At 39.3% G+C, this 23,262-nt stretch overlaps 1 protein-coding gene across 2 annotated transcripts in view; it reads left to right on the forward strand.

Annotated features, from left to right (window-relative positions):
- LOC124555427 (inactive selenide, water dikinase-like protein) overlaps positions 1-23,262 on the forward strand; it is a 160,503-nt gene that overhangs the window by 40,267 nt on the left and 96,974 nt on the right. For both annotated transcript variants that reach the window (XM_047129332.1, XM_047129331.1), the window contains exon 2: positions 6,525-6,629. In XM_047129332.1, coding sequence (XP_046985288.1) covers positions 6,525-6,629 — 105 coding nt within the window. The remainder of the gene's footprint in view (positions 1-6,524; positions 6,630-23,262) is intronic.

Below are 23,262 nucleotides of genomic sequence, written 5' to 3' on the forward strand. Positions count from 1 at the left end.
CTGAACACCCCGCACGACTACTTAAGGGTTAAGGTTCCCTTTAATAAGTCAGACCCCCCCTACCCCGCTTGACAAAATCCTGGCTACATTCTTTATTATTGTCAGAATCTAATTTAGAATAGTCTTCTTCATTACTGCTGAAACTTATCACTGCTCCCTCACAAATGCATAATTTTCTACACATTCTTCCACATGGGCATTGTTTTTGGCTGCCTCTCTGACACTTGCAGTGCTGTTTACAATTTTTGTCCAGATCTCACTTGTAACTTGGTTGACAGCTGCTACAAGAAGATTTTCAGCATTTTTTTATTTGCACCCATACCCCTTAAATGACACTGAAGTGATGCCAGAATGGAGGAAGCCAAATAATTTCACACCCGTACCTTTCAGCGATCTCGTCAATTAAATGTGTTGGAAATTGTTGTTTCTTTTGTGCCACAATTTTGAGCAATCCAGGCTTCTTCAAATCGTCTCTGAAATCCACTTTTTGTCATTTCAGCCACTGAATAATATCGTTTTTGTTGCCAAAGTTGGTGTTTTTCCATGAACAATGGAGTGATATGGAGAATTACCCATGACAATCCCTGATGGATGTGTCAGAGTCATCATAAGTGATATCTTGACCCACTTTTGAAAAACTAGACTGTTTATCTCTTTGTGTCAGTCACATGTCTTTTTTGAATGAAACATTAACAATCAGTTTCATACAAAAATGTCTGTATGTAAAATATGAATTCACCTCCTTTTCCAACAGACACTGTCATGGTCCCCTCAGGCGTTCCATCACTCCAGCCTCTGTAATGAGCAGCTGGCGTTAATCCACATTTCATCTATCCACACTGTATTTTCAAATCTCTCACCCATGATCCTCTCCAGAAATCTGCCCCACCATGTGACTACATCTGTCCTTTTCGTTAATATTTTGTGTCCATTAAACACTGAATAGCTGACGCCTATGTCTCAGCACTGTATGCTTTGTTTAAAAAAAGTCTTTTTGAAGTGTCATCTGCAATTTAGATAGAGCAACATGTTCCCTTATTATGTATGTATACAAGACAACGAAAGGTGTCTCTCTCGAAATTATCCAAACTTGTCACTTGCTTCTCTCTTGGCTGCTTCTTTCCTGGAATGTGCAGCCTTGTTGTGCCACTCACCACACTCTATACTGTATTGTTCTTTCCCTATCATTACAACAGTGTCCTTGGTTTTCAGTGCTGTTGCAGTCCAATTAAGAACCTGCACAACAAGAAGTGCGGACTCATCCTTTCTCCTTTTCTTTCTTAAAGTAGTGCTTCACCAAACACATGAATTTGTGGCCCTGGATGTGTAGCACAATTTTCTTTTTCTGATTCACTTTACATGTTGGGCTGTCACTACTCATCATATAGGCATTGTTTAAAACAAAACAGAAGCAAATAAACACTAAAAACAAAATTAACTACGAACTGAACTATTCAGGCAAAAGATGAAGCAACAGAACCGGCTGCAAATGACACTCACTGGTACTTTCAAGCATGTGTGCATGATATTTACAGAGTGACAACATGGCTCCTGCTACCTGTTAAAGTGCAGTCCCTTGTTATCTGGCTACCTGTGGTTGCTAGGCAGTGTAAAACCACTACTGAGCTCTAGCACCGAAGACTCGTCTCCCAGACTATAATTGGATTCCTCTTGCACAATATTTGAAAGAGTTATTATTTAAATAACTAGATTTGTCAATAAAATTACATGGTAAATTGTCTTTCGCTAGACTCAAGCAATAGCATGTCGTTTATCAGTCCTGCAAAATTTATGTGCAGTGTAGTATCCTTGCAGTCCCCAGTGAAACATATTGTGCTTCAGTCAGTGCTCGGCACACATTATGTGGACTGTTACTTAATAGTTTTCTGCCAAAAACACCAGGCCCTAATTTATTGTGCATTACGTATTATAAGTATCAGTGTTTTCATTTGCATTGTGACGACCAACTGATTCGTAATACCTTTAATCTGTGTACACTGAACACCATTTTTCAGGTTCCAACAAGCTATTCAAAATGGCATAGTACTAGTTAAGTAACTGTTGAAAGTTATTTAATTTTGTCATAGTCATAGTTTGGGCTCCTTCTTTGTTCCAGTATAGAGAAGTCTTTTTACAAGTACAGTGAGAATGTTCTTAATTCATTAGATAGCAGGTTAGAGGCTACTGGCACTTTCCGTGATGTGTCGAAAGCCTTTGACTGTGTGAATCACAACATTCTCTTAAGTAAATTATAATATTGTGATGTCACTGGCGGTGCAGCAAAATTTTTAGTCCTACCTAACAGGAAACAAAGGGTGTTGCCATGAAATACCTGTGCAGTAAGCAATTAATCTTCATCTGATAGGGAATTAATTACATGTTGTTCTCCTCAAGGTTCAATCTTGGGTCAGGTGCTTTTTCTTGTGCACATTAATGACTTCTCATCTGTTACATTTCCAGATGCTAAGTTTGTTTTGTTTGCAGATGATACTAACATGGCAATAAATAACAAGTCTAGTACAGATTTAGAAATGGCTGCTAATTAAATTTTCATTGACATTCATAAATGGGTTAAAGTTAATTCACTGCCATTAAACTTTGAAAAGACCCACTATATGCAGTTCAGAACCCATAACAGATTTCATTCCAGCATGTGTATAACATATGAAGACATGCAGATTGAAGAGATTTCTGGGATTACAACTCAGTAAAAATTCAGGTGGCTGGACATACCAAAGAATTGCTGAAGCACCTTAACAAGTCTGTATTTGCAATGTGAATGATGTCAGATATAAATATAAAACAACTTGCATACTTTGCGTACTTTGATTTTATTGTCATATGGGATCATATTCTGGGTGGGGTAACTCGTGAAACCAAGTCAAAGTTTTTAGAGTGCAAAAGTGTGTAATATAAGACTAATTTGTGGTGTAAATTCAAGATGATCATGTAGAAATGTGCTCAAGCAACTGGATATTCTAACCACTACTTCTCAGTCTATTTATTCCTTAATGAAATTTGTTGCAAATGTGTCAATTTGCAACCAATAGCTCAATACATAGTATCAGCACAAGGAATAAGAACATTCTACGTAAAGAGCTAAAATCACTTACCTTGGTCTAAAAAGGGGTCCAATATTCAGGAACACACATCTTCTGTGAACTGCCAGCAACCATTAAAGACTTGTTTTCAGATAAAGCACAGTTTAAACAGTGTTTGAAAGAATTTCTGATAGGCAACTCCTCCTACTCTGTAGATGAGTATCTTAAGAGGGACTGTTAGACCAGCTTAAGTAAAAACATCTTTTAGATTTCAGTTTTGACAGCACTTAGTTGCAGCAGTCAAGATTAGGTATTTTGTGTTTGATAAATTTATTAAAAGTGCGTAACTGTGTTTGTCTGAAAGTGTTTTAATTCTGTAAATATTAGCAATTCCAGTTTAATGTATTCTTGACAATCAACTGACAGATGATCAGGGAAGTGAGTATGATATTCAATTTTTTTAATTTCTGACATGCTCCATCCCAATGAGAATAATTTGATTTTTGGGTGTATGGAACGAAAATTGAATTTAATCTGATCCAAACGCTTGTGGGCTTGAAGATGTTTGCTGATATTTTCCTGTTTATTTGGGAGCAATTGTTTCCCAAGGCTGCTAAGATGAAATCCACATGACTTATGTATTCTTCAGCCAGTATTATCCACATCCCAGATGAAATGAAGTACTTAAACATCTTTGATTTATTTGTTGGGGCAGTTATTTCTTTGTTAATACTTGGCCATCGTAGGATTATTATTTGCATGGATTGTTCAACATTAACCAACAAATTTATCAAGTCACGTGCCTTTGGTATCCATAACACCAGAAAAGTCACTAATCTTAAAATTCATTGATTTTCTTGTGAAATGAAATGTGTCCTCTGAACTCTGTAGATGCAGATTTAAATATTATTGTAGTATTGTGTCCTTAGAAGGGAAAGAAATACAACACACTAGTTACCCACCTCTAGAATCTATGAAGACTGCGTGAGAAATGACACAAAATCCTATTGAACATAACTCAGGCGTTGTATGCAATCACCACCAGTGGGTTTTATGTTAATCAGCCTTCCAAGATATGGCCTTCTCTAAGTGCTGAAAGTTTGTTACATATCCCAGTTCCATATTACAAAATGGGAGGATGAAGTTAATCACTGGACCTGCATTTGGTAGGTGTTGAAGCCAAATATCAGGCTAGACATCCTGACTGAGATTTTGTATAGTTTCTAATTCACTTAAGTATATCTGTGTGCTTCCTACAACAAAGAAACAGCTAGTTTCGTTTCTAATTTATTCAATCTGAATTGTAGCCAAGTACCTGACGAGACAGTCCTTATGAGAACTGACCCTCTTAAGACTGTTAATAGACTGTGAAGAACTTTCATCATTAAAAATAAAATTAACTACTTGTAAAGTAGTTATAATTCCTGTAATTTATTTATTCACTGTATGAAATTTCTTGGGCAGCTCCACTTTAGCTTTTTAGTGAAATCATTGTGTTCTATCAGTTCAGGAAGTTTCCATTATTACTTTTTATGATCATGACTAACACTTTAAACTTCTTTACACTGTGTTATTGTAACACAAAGTTTCAGATTAGCCAACATTTAAATCTAAATATCGAGTGTATTCAGAAGAGTGAAATTAAAGTCACTGTCCAGCCACTCATTCTTAGATTTTTTATTGTTGTCTTAAGTAACTCGAAGGTGAATGCATAGATAATTAGTTCCTCTGAAAAAGAACTACCCAGTCCCACATAAAAATACACTGCCGTTTGTGCAAAGTGCAACACCGAGAAGGAATGACCCGAATAGCGCCACACTTTGTGGAAGTGGCAACGTGTGTGCAAGCAATATGTGCTATGTTTTGCAGCAAGATGGGGTACATGTAGGCCGAGCAGAGTCCTCTCATGTCAGTCAGACAGGGTCGGTGCTGTGCCTAGTGTACTCAGTGCAGAGCTGTCACAAGGTGGAAACAATACATTGAGTGCCAATATGCCTCGTTGACATCAAAGGGGGCTATATCAGCATGTGAGAGAGTTCGAATGGGGCAGAATGATTGGTCTCCTGGAAACGGGGTTGTCATACTGTGACATTTTGGCTCGCACAGGGCATACTGCTACGACAGTCATGTGTCTGTGGAAGCAGTGGATAGAGGAAGGTCATACGCAGCGATTAGTGGGAACTCGACCACGGAACATGACCATAGCATGGGATGACTGTTATCTTGTCCGCATGGCCATCACAGACTGTAATCCACATGTTGGGTCATTGCTGGAACACTGCAACAGGTGCGAACTTGCCTGCATAGACTGTTCGTCGCCGTCTGCTGCAGGTTAGATTGGTTGCATGCATGCCATTACGTCAGCTTCCATTGTCCAGAAACCACAAGCTCCTTCAACTGCAATGGTCATGTGAACACTGTCACTGGGCTGATGAGTGGAAACACGTAATCTTTTCAGATGAGTCCTGCTTCAACATGCCCTACCGTGATGGTCACATAAGTGTCCGGCGGTACTGTGGTGAGCGCAACCTGGAGGGCTGCATTGTGGAGCGGCATAGCGGACAAACACCTGGTGTGATGGTTTGGGGCGTCCTTGGTTACAACAACTGATCCTGCGTCGTGTGTATTGCGGGCACTTTGAGCAGCAACTGGTCACCTAATGGAGGTTGTGGTGCCAGAGGTACTCCCCCCTGCTTCAGGCATCTCCACAAGCCGCATTTCAACAGGACAATGCCCGGCCACATGTTGCGAGGAATGTACAGGCCTTGTTCAAAGAGTGACGGGTACCATTGCTTCCCTGGCCTGCATGTTCGCCAGATATGTCGCCCATCGAACGTGTCTGGGATATGGTTGGTAGACACCTGGTGCATCACAGTCCACCAGTAACTGGTGTCACAGATTTGTGGGCTCGGATACAAACTGTGTGGAGGAAATCTCTCAGGAATGTATTCAGAACCTTACTGATTCAATGCCATGGCATAAGCTGCTCTATTTGCAATGCATGGTGGCCACACGTCATACTGAATAGTAGGGCTCAAAGGTCATGTACAGATTTGAAAAGTTAATCATTTGTTACTTCTCATGTACCTAACCTGTGGTATTAAATAAATTGAATTCACGATTTTACTTGATGTTGCAATTTCCACAAACAATAGTACATACACTCCGCAAGCTGTCTAGTGTATGGCAGAGGGTTTGGGCGCTCTGAAATGAGATCATCAGTGGGATGTTAACCTTCATCTTTCTTCATTCGGAATCAGCTGGCTAATGACCAATCAGTCTTAGGATAGGCAGCACATATCAAACAGGGGTTAAAACTTTCTCTACCATTTGTATCAGTACATGACTCGCACCTGCATTGGTGTCTTAAATGTTTGTGCAGATTGTGTTGTCTTGATTTATCACCATTGATAATTTGTTGCAAAGTGCTTTCTAAAAATCATATTTCTCATTTTCTCATTTGTATAATGAAATTTATTTCAGATGCAGGTTTAGACTCAGCTGTAATTACTCTTCCCCGACATGGACTATTTTTGCTACAGACTACGGACTTCTTCTACCCACTGATTGATGATCCATATATTATGGGTGAGAATTTTTCAACACATTTACAAAAAAATATCATTGTGTGGAAGTAGTTATTTATTCCGAAGTGAAGCCTAAGATAATTCTGTGATACAAATTAGTATAACACAGATCATATCATTGTATGGTGGTGGTATTTAATAGAAATTTTGGGTAATCAGTTCAGAATTTTTAGTTTCCTACTGTAACAGGTTTTGTTTGTTTTTCTTCAACAGTTTGTCATGCACACTGATCCAAACAACAAGTGACTTGGTTGGTTAGAGCATGTTCTGTATGATTCTCTGTTAGTTTAAGTATTATGATGATGTGCATGTTAGTGCAGTTAAGTTATGATATTGACAACATTTAATTGTCCTCAATCTTGGTACATTCTCATGCATTCTTTTAATCTAAAGATTTATAAAGTGTTAATTTAATTAGTTCGTCCTATCTTGATAAGACGTACCACAGAAGCCTAACCTTTTATAAAATTGGGGCCACCAGTGCACTTTGTCAGAAATTTTGCTAACGAATTCTTTAGTTTTTGATTGTTGCATACATGTGTGGAATTTTGAAGAGCCCCATGGACTATGTACAGGCTGTACCACAGACATTGGAAGATCACTTGTGTGGCATGTCATCTTGTTGCCGGGATCCTGAATACCTGTCTGAGGATGGTTAGGTTGGAGTAGGTTAGGTTGTGAACACAAAGTACTAATGGACTCCCCTCAGAGCAGTGCATTGTCCTAGACACTCATTAAGGCCTTAGACCCGTATTGGATGTATGCTATCATGTAAAGGAATGGTTCCTCAGCCCAGAGGTAATTTTGAACACCACAGTGTGTTGGTAGGTCCAGTTTTATTGGGTGTCATCTGCTATTTTTCCTTCTCTGACCTTTGAACTGATTCCAACAGGGGTACTCCGAAACATGGTACGAGGGACTGATGACCTCACTGTTTAGTCCCTTACCCCCAGTCATTCAACCAACCAAAACCTGGTGATGTGTGTCCTCTTTTCAATTAGGGACACCTTTCAGCAGTTAGAATTTCTCACAACTGACACTTCTGTTTAACTGGCCACAACAGGAAAATAGCTGACAATGGATTTCCCTTCATTATTATTCGCAAGAGTGTTGGTCTTCAATAAATGTTGTTTCGTGATGGGAAAAGTAAATGCTCAGTTCTGTTCCAAGAATGCATTTTTGCTACCTGATTTTGAGACAAATGAAATTTATACACTAAGCTTATAACATTGTGCATCTAATTATTCCATAAACCACTTTAAACACCTTTCTGAAAGAAGCAACAGTGCTTTACCTTTAATGGCTGCACATGCAGATTTCAGGAAACCATTTAGAGTTGAAGTCTGTCCGCAGACTATCTACGTAACTTATTTCAGCAATAATATATCATTGTATGGCACAATAGGTGCAAAATAAGTTTTTTCTTTTAGAATTGGTAATGTGGTGTGAACTTGAAAAAACAGTGTGTTGTAATAAGGGGAGAGTGAAGAAAAAATTGCAAATTTTTTTGAGTACTAGTAATAGTGTTCCATAGATTTCGTGTTTTGAATACAGTCAGAGACAGTTAGTGCTTATTTTCATTGTTTCCAACAAGAAGTGTCTAGTAACTACAGTTTAGTCAGCTCTCAGCTGCCTTTAGTGAATTGGCAGTCTAGTTAAAAGTTGATTACTTAACACTCCACAGTAAACTGTTGATTTCTTAGGATGGATAGGATGTGTGACCGCTGTGTACGGATGCAGGAGCAGCTCGCCACTGTTTGCGAAAATCTGAATGTGCTGATGACCACGGTCAGCCGTCTTCAGGCTGCTGCCTCAGCGTGTAGTGGCAGCGGGGAGTCTGGTGCGTTGCATGGTACACCCCAGGTGTTACATGCTTCACCCACAGTCCCTGCTGTTGAGACATCTTCACAGGTACTGGGCACAGTTGGGCCACCCTCTCCCCAAGGGGAGTGGCAGGTTCAACGGTGTTCGCATCTTACAAGGTGGAGGGTCAATGTGGAGGCTGGCCATTTGGCATCGCCCACTCTGCCTGTGAGTGGACATATGGCCACTCCTTCGGCAAGGTCCAAGCAGGCACACGGGGGGGAGGGGTTTATTAGTGATTGGGAGCTTCAATGTTAGGTGGGTGATTGAGCCCCTTAGGGAAATAGTAGAAAGGTTGGGGAAGAAGGCCAGTGTTCACTCTGTCTGCTTGCCAGGGGTCTCATCCGAGATGTGGAGGCGGCCCTGCTGGCGGCGATAGAGAGCACTGGGTGCACCCGACTGCAAATTGTTGCTCATGTCGGCACCAATGACTCCTGCCGTCTGGGTTCAGAGGTCATCCTCAGTTCATACAGGTGGGTGGCAGAGTTGGTGAAGGTGGAAAGCCACGCCCACGGGGTGGAATCTGAGCTAACTATTTGTAGTGTTGTTCCCAGAACCGATCGCACTCATCTGGTTTGGAGTAGAGTCGAAGGCTTAAACCAGAGGTTCAGATGATTCTGCAGAGATCTGGGGTGCAAATTTCTCGACCTCCGCTATCGAGTGGAGAAATGTAGGGTCCCCCTGTATAGTTCAGGCGTGCACTACACGCAGGAAGTAGCTACAAGGGTAGCGGAGTACGTGTAGAGTGCACATGTGGGTATTTTAGGTTAGAGAACTCCCTCCCTAGGCCCGACAAGACGCCTACTGAGATGCGACAAGGTAGCAGTAGGCAAAACGCAACAGGGAATGATAATATTAATGTGGTAATAGTAAACTGCAGGAGCATCTATAGAAAGGTCCCAGAACTGCTCTCATTAATAAATGGTCACAATGCCCACATAGTACTACGGACGGAAAGTTGGCTGAAATCAGATGTAAACAGTAGTGAAATTCAAAACTCAGATTGGAATGTATACTGCAGAGACAGGCTGGACAGTGAAGGGGGAGGTGTGTTTATAGGGATAAAAAGTGCAATAGTATTGAAAGAAATTTATGGAGATCTGAAATGTGAAATAATTTGGGGAAGGTCACAGTTAAGCAGGCTCAAACATGGTAATTGGATGTCTCAGTAGGCCCCCTGGCCCAGCAGCTGTTGTGGCAGAACATCTGAAGGAAAATTTGGAAAATACTTATATTTCCCAGCCATGTTACAGGTTTGGGCGGAGATTTTAATTTACCAGATATAGACTGGGAGACGGGTGGCAGGGATAAAGAATCCAGTGAAATTTTTTAAGTGCATTATCTGAAAACTACCTTGAGCAGCTAAACAGAGAACCGACTCGTGGTGATAACATATTAGACCTTCCGGTGACAAACAGACCCGAACTATTTGAAACAGTTAACGCAGAACAGGGAATCAGCGATCATAAGGTGGTTACAGCATTGGTGATTTCAGCCGTAAATATAAATATTAAAAAAAAGTAGGAAGATTTTTCTGTTCAGCAAAAGTGACAAAAAGCAGATTTCAGATTATTTGACGGCTCACCACAAAAGTTTTGTTTCAAGTACAGGTAGTGTTGAGGATCAGTGGACAAAGCTCAAAACCATCGTCAATATGCATTAGATGAGTATGTGCCAAGCAAGATAGTAAGGGATGGAGAAGAGCCACTGTGGTACAACAACCGAGTTAGAAAACTGCTGCGGAAGCAAAGGGAACTTCACAGCAAACATAAACATAGCCAAAGCCTTGCAGACAAACAAAAATTACATGAAGCAAAACGTAATGTGAGGAGGGCTATGCGAGAGGCATTCAGCGAATTCGAAAGTAAAATTCTATGTACTGACTTGGCAGAAAATCCTAAGAAATTTTGGTCTTATGTCAAAGCTGTAGATGGATCAAAACAAAATGTCCAGACACTCTGTGCTCAAAATGTTGCTGAAACAGTGGATAACAGACTAAAGGCCGAAATACTAAATGTCTTTTTCCAAAGCTGTTTCACATAGGAAGACTGCACTGTAGTTCCTTCTCTAGATTATCGCACAGATGACAAAGTGGTAGATATCGAAATAGATGACAGAGGGATAGAAAAACAATTAAAATTGCTCAAAAGACAAAAGGCTGCTGGACCTGATGGGATACCAGTTAGATTTTATACAGAGTGTGCGAAGGAACTCGCCCCCTTCTTGCAGCGGTGTACCGTAGGTCTCCAGAAGAGCGTAGTGTTCCAAAAGATTGGGAAAGGGCACAGGTCATCCCTGTTTTCAAGAAGGGACATCAAACAGATGTGCAGAACTATAGACCTATATCCCTAATGTTGATCAGTTGTAGAATTTTGGAACATGTATTATGTTCGAGTATAATGACTTTTCTGGAGACTAGAAATCTACTCTGTAGGAATCGGCATGGGTTTTAGAAAAGCCGATCGTGTGAAACTCACCTTGCGCTATTCGTCCACGAGACTTGGAGGGCCATAGACATGGGTTCCCACGTAGATGTCGTGTTTCTTGACTTCCGCAAGGCGTTTGATACAGTTCCCCACAGTCGTTTAATGAAAAAAGTAAGAGCATATGGACTATCAGACCAACTGTGTGATTGGATTGAAGAGTTCCTAGATGACAGAATTCAGCATGTCATTCTCAATGGAGAGAAGTCTTCCATAGTAAGAGTGATTTCAGGTGTGCCGCAGGGGTGTGTCACAGGACCATTACTATTCACAATATATGTAAATGACGTTGTGGATAACATCGGAAGTTCACTGAGGCTTTTTGTGGATGATGCTGTGGTATATCGAGAGGTTGTAACAATGGAATATTGTACTGAAATGCAGGATGATCTGCAACGAATTGACGCATGATGCAGGGAATGGCAATTGAATACCAGTGTAGACAAGTGTAATGTGCTGCAAATACATAGAAAGAAAGATCCCTTATCATTCTGCTACAATATAGCAGATCAGCAACTGGAAGCAGTTAATTCCATAAATTTTGTGAGAGTAGGCATTAGGAGTGATTTAAAATGCAATGACCATACAAAATTAATCATCGGTAAAGCAAATGTCAGGCTGAGATTCATTGGAAGAATCCTAAGGAAATGCAGTCCAAAAACAAATGAAGTAGGTTACAGTACACTTGTTCCCCACTGCTTGAGTACTGCTCACTGGTGTGGGATTCGTACCAGATAGGGTTGATAGAAGAGAGAGAGAAGATCCATTGGTGAACAGCACGCTTCGTTATAGGATCATTAAGTAATCGCGTAAGTGTTACGGAGAGGATAGATAAACTCCAATGGAAGACTCTGCAAGAGAAACGCTCAGTAGCTCGGTACGGGCTTTTGTTGAAGTTTCGAGAACATACCTTCACCGAGGAGTCGAGCAGTTTATTGCTCCCTCGTATGTATATCCTGCGAAGAGACTATGAGGGTAAAATCAGAGAGATTAGAGTCCACACAGAGGCATACCGACAATCTTTCTTTCCACGAACAGTACGAGACTGGAATAGAAGGGAGAACTGATTGAGGTACTCAAGGTACCCTCTGCCACACACCGTCAGGTGGCTTGCGGAGTATGGATGTAGATGTGGAAATGCCATGGAAGCGTGCCATCTCGTAGAACTGGTGCATATCTATTTCGGGTTCACTATTCTGCTTTGACAGCTTGAGAAATAGCAATGCATGGATATTAAGCTGACACTAAACAAATACGATCACCAAATTATCATCACTAAATTTATACAAATCATCTAGTTTTCACTGCAGATGAAGATCATAAGCTTTGCAATTAACAGTATTAGAAGTTAAAAATATGAACCATGGACTGACTTATGACTATGCAAAATGCCTGTCCAAGCATGCAGAGTAGTTGGGATGTAAATAAAATAGCTGGAATAGATTGCATCAGGGGTTTCATGAGCCAGTATCAGCAGCTCACCTTGCAAAAACCTGAAAAAATAGCAAATAAAGAGCAACAGCTTTTAATAAAGCAGATGTTATATAATTTTTTTGACTATTGTGGACACGCTGTTAATTCAAATGGTTTTGCAGAAGGCTAAATAAGCAACCCATCTGTTTTAGTTGGTTCTTGTGTGTTGAAGTGAACTCCACATTTGAATGTGAACCTAGCACAAGCAAAGAAAATCCAGTGGTTTTGAGCTGTAGTTGTAAGCCTACAATGTAAAAATCAGTGACCTATAGGCAAGCACAAGTGAAGCTCACATGACGTCTGGCTATTTTGAAAGGTAGCACCAAAAAGTAATACTGGGAGGAGAACAGGAAGATATCAATAATATTAACTAAAATGAATTGAACCAGGATACCTTTAAAAGCTGGGAAAAAGTGAAGAGCGAGTTTAAGGAAAATTAAGTGAAATCTGAAAAATGAACAAAAAAATTAGGTACAAGGTTACAAGAAAATTTATATTTCACGAAGTCTCTGATAGTGAAGGTAGTGAAGTTCTACAAGATACATCTGATTCTAAAAATATGGACTTAAATGATGATTTAGACTACATAAAAAGTGTGAACCCTTGAAGTTCACAGGAAAAAATGTCTTATTTGTAGGGCAAGTATAAGGGTAAGAAGACAAAAATTACAAAGTAAAATTCCTGTGGCCAGCTTTATTATTATTATTATTATTATTATTATTATTATTATTATTAAATATAACAGTTCTTATGGGAAGTTTCATGGGTTAAGATGACTTGTGAAATCTTTCAGTCCAGAGAATAATTAAATTTCATTGTAACACAAGCTTCTGATGTTAACAATATTCTTAGGTATTAATTTTTTCTAAAACGAATGCAAGAAATGTAACAACAAAGCTAACTACCCATTGTTGACTCATTTCTAGTGTATTGTAGGTTTGCAGCTGTAATTATCGCCTCAACAATCAGCGTGTACAGTAAATTTAAATAAATTCAATAATGTTTGTATTAACAATTGGAAACATAGTCAGTGCCAGATGTTCTTTGAGTCATAGCCAGATTGAGTTAGAATACTGAATAAAAATCTAGAAACGGTAGCACGTGAAACATGGCAAAGAGGAAAGAGATGGCTCTAAATGTACTACTAAAGCTTAAGGTCTAGATGAAATGGACCATATCACAAAGAAAACAGCAATTGCAGAGCAGTTTGGAATTCCCTAGTGTACTTTTACCTGCTGCAGCAGGTTCCAGAAACAAATTTAAATGACTTCGTGGCGCTAAGTCTAAACAGATTGAGACATTACGGCTAGAATGGTTCAAATGGATGCGTGCATCAAACATACCTTTAAGTGGCCTTAAGATTCAATCAAAAGCAAATGAGATTGGCAAAACTATTGGCATTGAAGACTTCATTTGTTCTGCTGGTTGGTTGTGTCTGTTCCAAAAGACATTAGTTTTCATCTGCATAAATTTGTGGTGAGACAAATAAATTTGATGAAGAAATGTGCGAACAGCTGGTGGCAGTAATTCGACCGATTGATGAAAAAGTATGCCTTGTGTGTTCGGCATGGATGGAACTGGACTTTTTTTACAAACTTTCTCCAAATTGCACCCTGGGGTTAAAAAGTTATAAGTGTTGCGTTGGAGCACGCAGCAGTGTGTAACTGTTGTCATTGTATGTAATGTGCATGCGAGTGAGAAGTTTCATCCCTGGGTTATCAGTAAGTCCAAGAAACTACGTTGTTTTAAAAACATAAATATGGCCTGCCCGTAACATGCAGGATCTGAACCTAACATGGCAAAGAGGAGACACAGGTCTAAATGTACTTGTAAAGCTTAAGATTCTAGATGAAATGTAACAGCAAGGTTTAGTTTTTTTTCACCAAATGTGACAAGCCACATTCAGCCCTTGGACCAAGGCATTTCTCTCGCGAAGAGAGCTTATTACAACCCTGAATTGGAATCTGCTTGATGCAACAAAACCTACTGCAGCAGCCTGGAACTCAGTGTTGCCACATCACATACAGAAATGCTTTAGAAGAACCTGGAGGCATAGCAACACTCAAGATGTGCACAAACTAGATGATGCCACTTCACCTGATGAATAGACAGTTCTGTGAGATGTTGTGAACCCTGGGATTAGCTACAAGGAATTCATTAGTGCAGACTACAGTGTTGCTGTTTGTGCCTCTGTGTGATCTGATGTGCCAAAACCTGTGAGACAGATGCAAGAAAGGTCATCAGCAGAAAGTGAGGCGGCGAATACAGATACCATTCCACTACCTGTCAGGAGATGTCTAAAACTTTGGGCAGTTTAGAATGGTTCGCTTCAACATCTGAGGTCACTACTGGGTATACGGATGCTATAGTTACAATTGGTTGTGAAATTACAAGATACTTTCATTCCTGTGAACATCAGTGAACCATGCTTTAATTTTTTCCAAGTAAATAGTGTAATTTTGGCTTTCACAGTCGCTTTATGGTATTACAAGTCTGCAGTAAAGTAAAGTGATATACACTATAGGCTATTATGCATTACTATACTACTGTACATGTATACATATTAAAATCTGTTTTTTCACTTAACATGAATTTTGTTAACATGAACTCTTGATTTATTCTTTTGTTTTTGCTCCCTTGGGACACATGTTCATAAGGTTATATTGTATTATTATTTATCTTTCTTGCATTTTATATCTTTAGTGTTATTGGATTTGTATACACAGCTATTTTGTAGACCTATTACATCAATAAAATATATCTTTAGCTGATTAAAAAATAAAATCTAAAACCAAAGCTGTCACATACTGTCAAAAAATAACTTAATAAGATTATGCAAATAAAAAATAAACGTAAGTAACATGATCATTTCATAACAAAAAGACAACTGACAAGTACAGTACAATATGACATATGGACCATGTCGTTCCAGCTAAGACGTACACTTGATAATGGCAAATCACCAAAATGAGCTCGTTCTGTAACTTGAATCACTTTGAGTAAATAAATAAATAGTGCAGCAAAAAATTTGGTAAGTAAAAAGTCATTGGCGTCTAGGTGTCGAAAAGATACCTCATTCACCATTCAGTAGTACCCCATGTCAACAAGGGTATGCTTAATGTGAAATGTAAAATTTTACTCTTTTTAATATTGTGATAACTATAGTAACTTATAGGACTAATTACAAAAATGAAATATCATCTTTCATAAGAAAAAATTAGAATTTAAAATTTGTCTAAATGTGCTCCTTTCTCCCCTAAGTAGTATTATGTAAGGACCATAACAGTATGCCACTACACATGGTAAGTACCATTATTTGTCGAAGCTGGTTTTCCAAACACCTGTGTGTGTATGCTGTGTTGTCACGGTGTTGCTAGGCCATCCTTTAGTGCATGCATATTTCTGTCCCTCTTGTTTCATAGAGATCGTAGATCCCTGAACTGCACATTCCAGAAGTACAGTGACAAACTTAGTAGGTCTAATGTAGGTGCTGATAAATGAATATTTCCTTTGATACAGCACATTGTCTTGAAGCAGCACTGCATGGTGACACTTCATTTGTCAGCTTCTTGTGTGAGACTTTTGTAGAAGCCTCTTTAGAATCTTAAATTCTAAGAAAATACTGTCTCTGTTGTAACTGAGAGCAGCTATTACAGAAGAAATTATGTATACAAATTAAATTAAAGAAAATAAAAATAAGTAGGAACAAAACTGAGAGAGAGAGAGAGAGAGAGAGAGAGAGAGAGAGAGAGAGAGAGAGAGAGAGGGGGGGGGGGGGTGGGGGGGGGGGGCACAGATCTGTTATGTTTTTAAATGACCACTGTTATTTCACAGTTAACTGTTCATATGTGTTGAAGCATTAGTCATTGGGTCTTTAGGACTCTGATACAAGAAACATCACTTGTCAATTAAAATTTGTGTGTGGTCTTAAAAGTGCTGAGGTGATCAAGGTCATGTCTGCTCTTACTGTAGTCTCATACCTGTTTTCTGCAGTGGTTTGGCAGAGAAGAAAGTCAGGTATATACATTGTGTCATCCACCTTTTACAAAGAATTGACAGGAGCAGCCAATGTATTGGGTGCTAGAATAAATAGGAAAGCATGTAACTGAACTAAACAGAGCAGCTGACAGATGAAGCTGCTGCACATTCCTCTGTATGTTATTACCTTCTTGTGGAAGGAGGAGTCATGTTGATGGGAGGAAGTTTGACACAAGAAGCTGTTATCAGTATAATAAACAACCTGGCCACAGTGAATGAACTCTGGAAGTAAATTGAGATCATACCCATATTCCAGTGACGTTACTGTATTGCCAAATGTGGTTCTTTTTTCTATTTATGTGGAATACATCATTCCGTTTATGTTGTCAGTTGGACTCTTAGCACTGAATACAGATCCCTAACAAAACACAATGCATTATGTGATAGTTTTCAGATTACCTGTAATGAACCCGATATACATCTTCATTGTCTGGAAACGTTACTGGAGAAGTAGAATATTATCTCCCCCATCATTAATATACTGTTAATAGGAATGATTCTATCACATGTCCATGACCCATGCCTGGTGCTCCACCCCCCCCCCCCCCTTTTTTTTTTTTTTTTTTTTTTTTTTTTTTTTTTTTTTTTTTTTTTTTTTTTTAATATATATATATTGTCTTGTCATTGAAAATGACTTTGAATATTGTTTGCTGAGAATTTTTCGATCTATTCACAAATCTGTTCAAAGGTTTCATAGGCAAGCATTTTGGTTAGTGGACAGTGGTTAGGAACTACATCGAAGGCCTTCAGGAATTAAAGAAACACTGGCACCTATAGCTCGAGATAGAAAAATTTTGTGAAAAAACACATAATTAAAAGGTTTTTAATGAAATATCACAAAGTTGATTTTTGAGACATTGGTAAATATGAAATTTTGTCAGATAAAAATGTTATGAAAATGAGTAATTGCAATCCTCAGATTTATAACTGTATGTTATTGAATGTTGATGTAGGGGTTTGACTTCTAATCTCCTCAAGGCTAAGGCCTGTGTTCAGTTTTAAAATATCAGTTAATTTCCCATGTAATGAACATTGATGGGACGATGAAAGTAGCAGCAATTTTGGCAAAAAAAGTCAAACTGGCAACAAAAGTCAGAGACTTTAGCTGGAAATACCAGCTAATGTTAAGAAACTAACATCGAATTTAGCAAAAAAAGTATTTGGAAAAAATAGCACTTAATCTGGCAAAAAGACCACCACCAGATCTGGAGAAAAGCTCTAAAATTAGCAAAAACAAACACCAAAAATGGCAAAAAGCCACTGAATTTGGCCAAAAAATTAAAATTAACAAGTAATTTGTCAAACTTAATAACTAAATTGGCAAAAAATAACACCAAATTTGGCAAAAATGATGATTTTTTTTTCCTACCTCCTATCTATAGCCTTGTAGATCACATGTAGAAAGAAGGCAAACTAGACTTCACATGAATATTATTTGTCCTGACTCATGGTGATTCCTTTATTGATCTTCAGCTGTTTCAGTCCATGCTCATTTATTTCTGAAATTTTTACATCTGTGCAACAGTCAAGAGTAGATATTATGTTAAAGTAATCAACAAAGTTATTCCAGAAGACAGATTCAGCATTCACACTTCATTTTATTGTCATCCATTTCTGTGCCAAAACGTGGAACAAACATCTTGACTGACAACTTCAATCAGTCTACTAGTTTTACATTGTATAAGATTTAAGAGGTTAGCAAATAACCTCTAGCTTTTGAGTTCATAGAACACTTATCACACTTCTGTTTGTGAGCAAAGAATTTTCTTCGCTTGAATGTGCGACACAGGTTTGCTTTTGTAGTAATTTTCTTATACTGTCACTGAACAGTGGTGAAATTAGTGTCCATATGTGGGCATCAGTTCATTAACAAAAAAGTCGAAAAATAAGAATGTACAGAGCAGCTTTAGTGGTTCTTAAGGACAGTGATATGTAGTATGGATAAGAAGAGGTCTGTTCAAAAAATGCTGAAAGTTGTCTGCATAATTTTTCTACACTTACGTTTTACTTACTGTGCATGGGCTCCTTAGAAATATTCTGCTCCACAATTGATACACTACTCCGATCACTGTTTCCACTTCCTGGATCATGTGAAGTGCTGTCTGCAAGTTTTCTTTTATCTCATCCATCATTGCAAATCTTCATCCTTTCAATGGGGATTTCAACTTTGGAAATAAAAGTCTGCAGGGGTCAGGTCTGGAGAGTATGGAGGATGAAGCAGCACAGTGATTTCTTTTTTTGTGCAATAGCCATGCACCAACAGGGATGAACGTGCGGTTGTGTTATGATGAAATAGCCATGGAGCCATGAATTGTATCACCACATATCAGGCAGTTTCCTTCTCATCAAGTTATCTCACACGTGTCGCAACACGTCACGATAGTGCCATAACCGTAGAACCATATCTGATCACCAGTTTTGATTCTCTTGAGGAACATTTCATTTGTGTGATCTGAAAGCTCTTCACAGATTGCAAGGCGAAGGTCTTTCTGGTCTTGACGCATGAGCTGTGGGATGAACTTGGCAGCAACACAATGAATTCGAAGATGTTGCATCAGGATTTCACGATATGATCCAATTGAAATGTTACATTCTTCTCCAAACTCTCGGTCAGTCATGCACCAAGAATTTCTACTTGCACTGTGACTGTAGGCGATACAGTGCAGATGATTTGTGATTAATGTTGCTCCCTGTTGCAAATCTGTTCTGAGAAGTAAAACACGCATTTTGGATTATTGTCCACAAATCTGGAGATCAACAGCCTTGACTGTATTATGTGGCTTGTCCAAAAAAATCTCAAATTAGTGCAGCCATGGACAGAAGTTGCATAGTAGACATATCTCCCAGTAGACGTCATTGTGCCACTTTCAGTATTGTCAATTGTCACCTGATAAGTTTTTGATTGCCCACAGTGATCTTTTTGCTGCAGTTGTCCTGCTCTCTGCTCATTTCTTAAGATGGTAGATTTGCGGCCACTAAGAGCAGCTGTGAAAGTTTGTTTCAAGAAAGTAAGTGCAGAAACTTGATGTTGAAAGCGGCTTGTAAAGATGATGCCTAGTGATAATGTGTACGAGTGGTTTACTTATTTCAAAAATGGTGACATGTCAGTTTGTGATAAACATAGTTCCGTCAACTGCCTGAATGTACAAAAATGTTGAGAAATTTTATCAACTTGCACTTAAGAAAATTGATGGTGGACCATGGACTAATGAACATATGGTGGAGTTAGCCAGATTGCTTTGCAGCATGGTTCAGTTAATTTTAATAAGAATTTGTGAATGAGAAAGGTCTCTCAAATTTGTGCCTCAAATTATAATTGATCAGTGAAAAGGGTTGCAATTGGAAACACCAGACTGATTTTTGAAGATACTTAGGATGAGTCAAGGTGCTATGGTTATGATCCTGAACCTATACAACAATCAAAACATTTCTTTTTCACTTTATTTCTTATTTGAGCCATTTTGTGCTAATTATTTCTGTGGTTCCTGCATAAAGAACACCTCAGGAGAGTTTTGGGAGTAACTGTAATGAATTTTGTATATTCAGTGGTCTGAAAGGTATTGGCTTTATGTAAGAACCTGTGCCTTAACCCAAAAGGATAGCCATGTGCTGCTTTAGGTGGATCCCAACATACTTTGAAAAGGAGGTTGTTACATTCTGCTTTACTACATAAGCAATTGGTGAGTTCTCAATTTATCTGGGCTACAATGTTGGTTTTGAAAGCCCACTCTATATAGCAGATGGAACCCTCAGTGATGCCAGATGGATAGCAACAATAGTGTATCTGTTTTGCGTGCTTCCTTGTTTAGTTGGAGGACCAACCTTTCGGGTATCAAGCTGCATTTTCAGGGAGTGCGTATGTGGGAGGGACAGTAACGTTTAGGTATTTATTTTGTGTGTTCTTCAAAGAACTGTTTCTTCAAAAACTTTTCACTCTAGAAGCCTTATCATGAACTTTTAGGTAATTATTTGGAATGTGATGTTCACACAGCAGCTAGTATTAAATTAGGTGGCAGGGGTCCTGCACTTCGCAGCAGTTGCAGAAAATGTTTGGCTTGGCCAAGAAATCACTATTGTTTATGATCTTATACTGTTATATGTCTGCATTACAGGGTAGGTGAAATCATTGGCAGCTTTATATTCCTCTTTTTGAGGCTGTTTGGGCTCTACTCACTTTTATTAACCAGTGCTTGTAACAAGTAAGCACTAGCACCTTCATTTTGTGTAGGAAGCTTTTAATGTATCATAGACTTCTGTTGCCCACCTGTGCTCCCTGTGTGGGAAGATGGCAATTAGCTTTCATCGTGATGTGTGATGCAGTTTCACATCACTTTTGGAACGATGCACAACTAATGTTTGTGGAGCTTATGCACAGTAGTTGGCTTTAGGCTGCCCGTCACCATCTGCACTGACTCATTCTCTATGGTATCAACACAATGTCAAAAGTGACATAGCAGTTGTAGGTCAGCACCTAGTGTCCCGTTAGTCACATATTTGATGATGATCCTGGCACAGACTGTGGCTTGGATGTGGAGAATTGTTCTTGAATGTTGAAGTCCAGGAGTTGTCACACGTTAAAGCCCTGGGTCTCAGTTGTCCATGCAGAAAGCATATGCTTGCATTGGCTTGAGGTTTACTTTCAGGTGGTTTTTCATTCCCCATATTCCATATCATCCATTGCCAAGTAATCCTGTTCTTGGTCTTGTATTTTAGCAACGTCTTCGGTCCCAGGTTCGATCCCCGCAACTGCCTAAATTTTGATAAATAATCAGCATTGGCGGCTGAAGACTTCCGGCATAAGAAGTCAGCCTCATTCTGCAAACGGCCTTGTCAAAGAGGGCGGAGGAGCGGATAGAGGTTCAGGGCACTCTCTTGTCCTAAGGGTGGGAAATGGCCCCTAAAGGCGGAAGAATCAGCAATGATCAACGACATGAGGATGCAGAAGGCAATGGAAACCACTGCATTAAAGACACGTAACATGTATCCACAGGACATGTGGCCTGTAATTGAAGAAGTGTCATGATGATCTCTCCATTGGCAAAATATTCCGGAATAGTCCCCCATTCGGATTTCTGGGAGGGGACTGCCAAGGGGGAGGTTACCATAAGAAAAAGATTGAATAATCAACGAAAGGGTAACGTTCTACGAGTCGGGACATGGAATGTCAGAAGCTTGAACGTGGTAGGGAAACTAGAAAATCTGAAAAGGGAAATGCAAAGGCTCAATCTAGATATAGTAGGGGTCAATGAAGTGAAGTGAAGTGGAAGGAAGACAAGAATTTCTGGTCAGATGAGTATCGCGTAATATCAACAGCAGCAGAATATGGTATAACAGGTGTAGGATTCGTTATGAATAGGAAGGTAGGGCAGAGGGTGTGTTACTGTGAACAGTTCAGTGACCGGGTTGTTCTAATCAGAATCGACAGCAGACCAACACCGACAACGATAGTTCAGGTATACATGCCAACGTCGCAAGCTGAAGATGAACAGATAGAGAAAGTGTATGAGGATATTGAAAGGGTAATGCAGTATGCAAAGGGGGACGAAAATCTAATAGTCATGGGCGACTGGAATGCAGTTGTAGGGGAAGGAGTAGAAGAAAAGGTTACAGAAGAATATGGGCTTGGGACAAGGAATGAAAGAGGAGAAAGAATAATTGAGTTCTGTAACAAGTTTCAGCTAGTAATAGCGAATACCCTGTTCAAGAATCACAAGAGGAGGAGGTATACTTGGAAAAGGCCGGGAGGTACGGGAAGATTTCAATTAGATTACACCATGGTCAGACAGAGATTCCGAAATCAGATACTGGATTGTAAGACGTACCCAGGAGCAGATATAGACTCAGATCACAATATAGTAGTGATGAAGAGTAGGCTGAAGTTCAAGACATTAGTCAGGAAGAATCAATACGCAAAGAAGTGGGATACGGAAGTACTACGGAATGACGAGATACGTTTGAAGTTCTCTAATGCTATAGATACAGCAATAAGGAATAGCGCAGTAGGCAGTACAGTTGAAGAGGAATGGACATCTCTAAAAAGGGCCGTCACAGAAGTTGGGAAGGAAAACATAGGTACAAAGAAGGTAGCTGCGAAGAAACCATGGGTAACAGAAGAAATACTTCAGTTGATTGATGAAAGGAGGAAGTACAAACATGTTCCGGGAAAATCAGGAATACAGAAATACAAGTCGCTGAGGAATGAAATAAATAGGAAGTGCAGGGAAGCTAAGACGAAATGGCTGCAGGAAAAATGTGAAGACATCGAAAAAGATATGATTGTCGGAAGGACAGACTCAGCATACAGGAAAGTCGAAACAACCTTTGGTGACATTAAAAAAAGCAACGATGGTAACATTAAGAGTGCAACGGGAATTCCACTGTTAAATGCAGAGGAGAGAGCAGATAGGTGGAAAGAATATATTGAAAGCCTCTATGAGGGTGAAGATTTGTCTGATGTGATAGGAGAAGAAACAGGAGTTGATTTAGAAGAGATAGGGGATCCAGTATTAGAATCGGAATTTAAAAGAGCTTTGGAGGACCTACGGTCAAATAAGGCAGAAGGGATAGATAACATTCCATCAGAATTTCTAAAGTCATTGGGGGAAGTGGCAACAAAACAACTATTCACGTTGGTGTGTAGAATATGAGTCTGGCGATACACCATCTGACTTTCGGTAAAGCATCATCCACACAATCCCGAAGACGGCAAGAGCTGACAAGTGCGAGAATTATCGCACAATCAGCTTAACAGCTCATGCATCGAAGCTGCTTACAATA

Source organism: Schistocerca americana, chromosome X (genome assembly GCF_021461395.2).
Source record: "Schistocerca americana isolate TAMUIC-IGC-003095 chromosome X, iqSchAmer2.1, whole genome shotgun sequence".
In the NCBI taxonomy this organism is placed as follows: domain Eukaryota; kingdom Metazoa; phylum Arthropoda; class Insecta; order Orthoptera; family Acrididae; genus Schistocerca; species Schistocerca americana.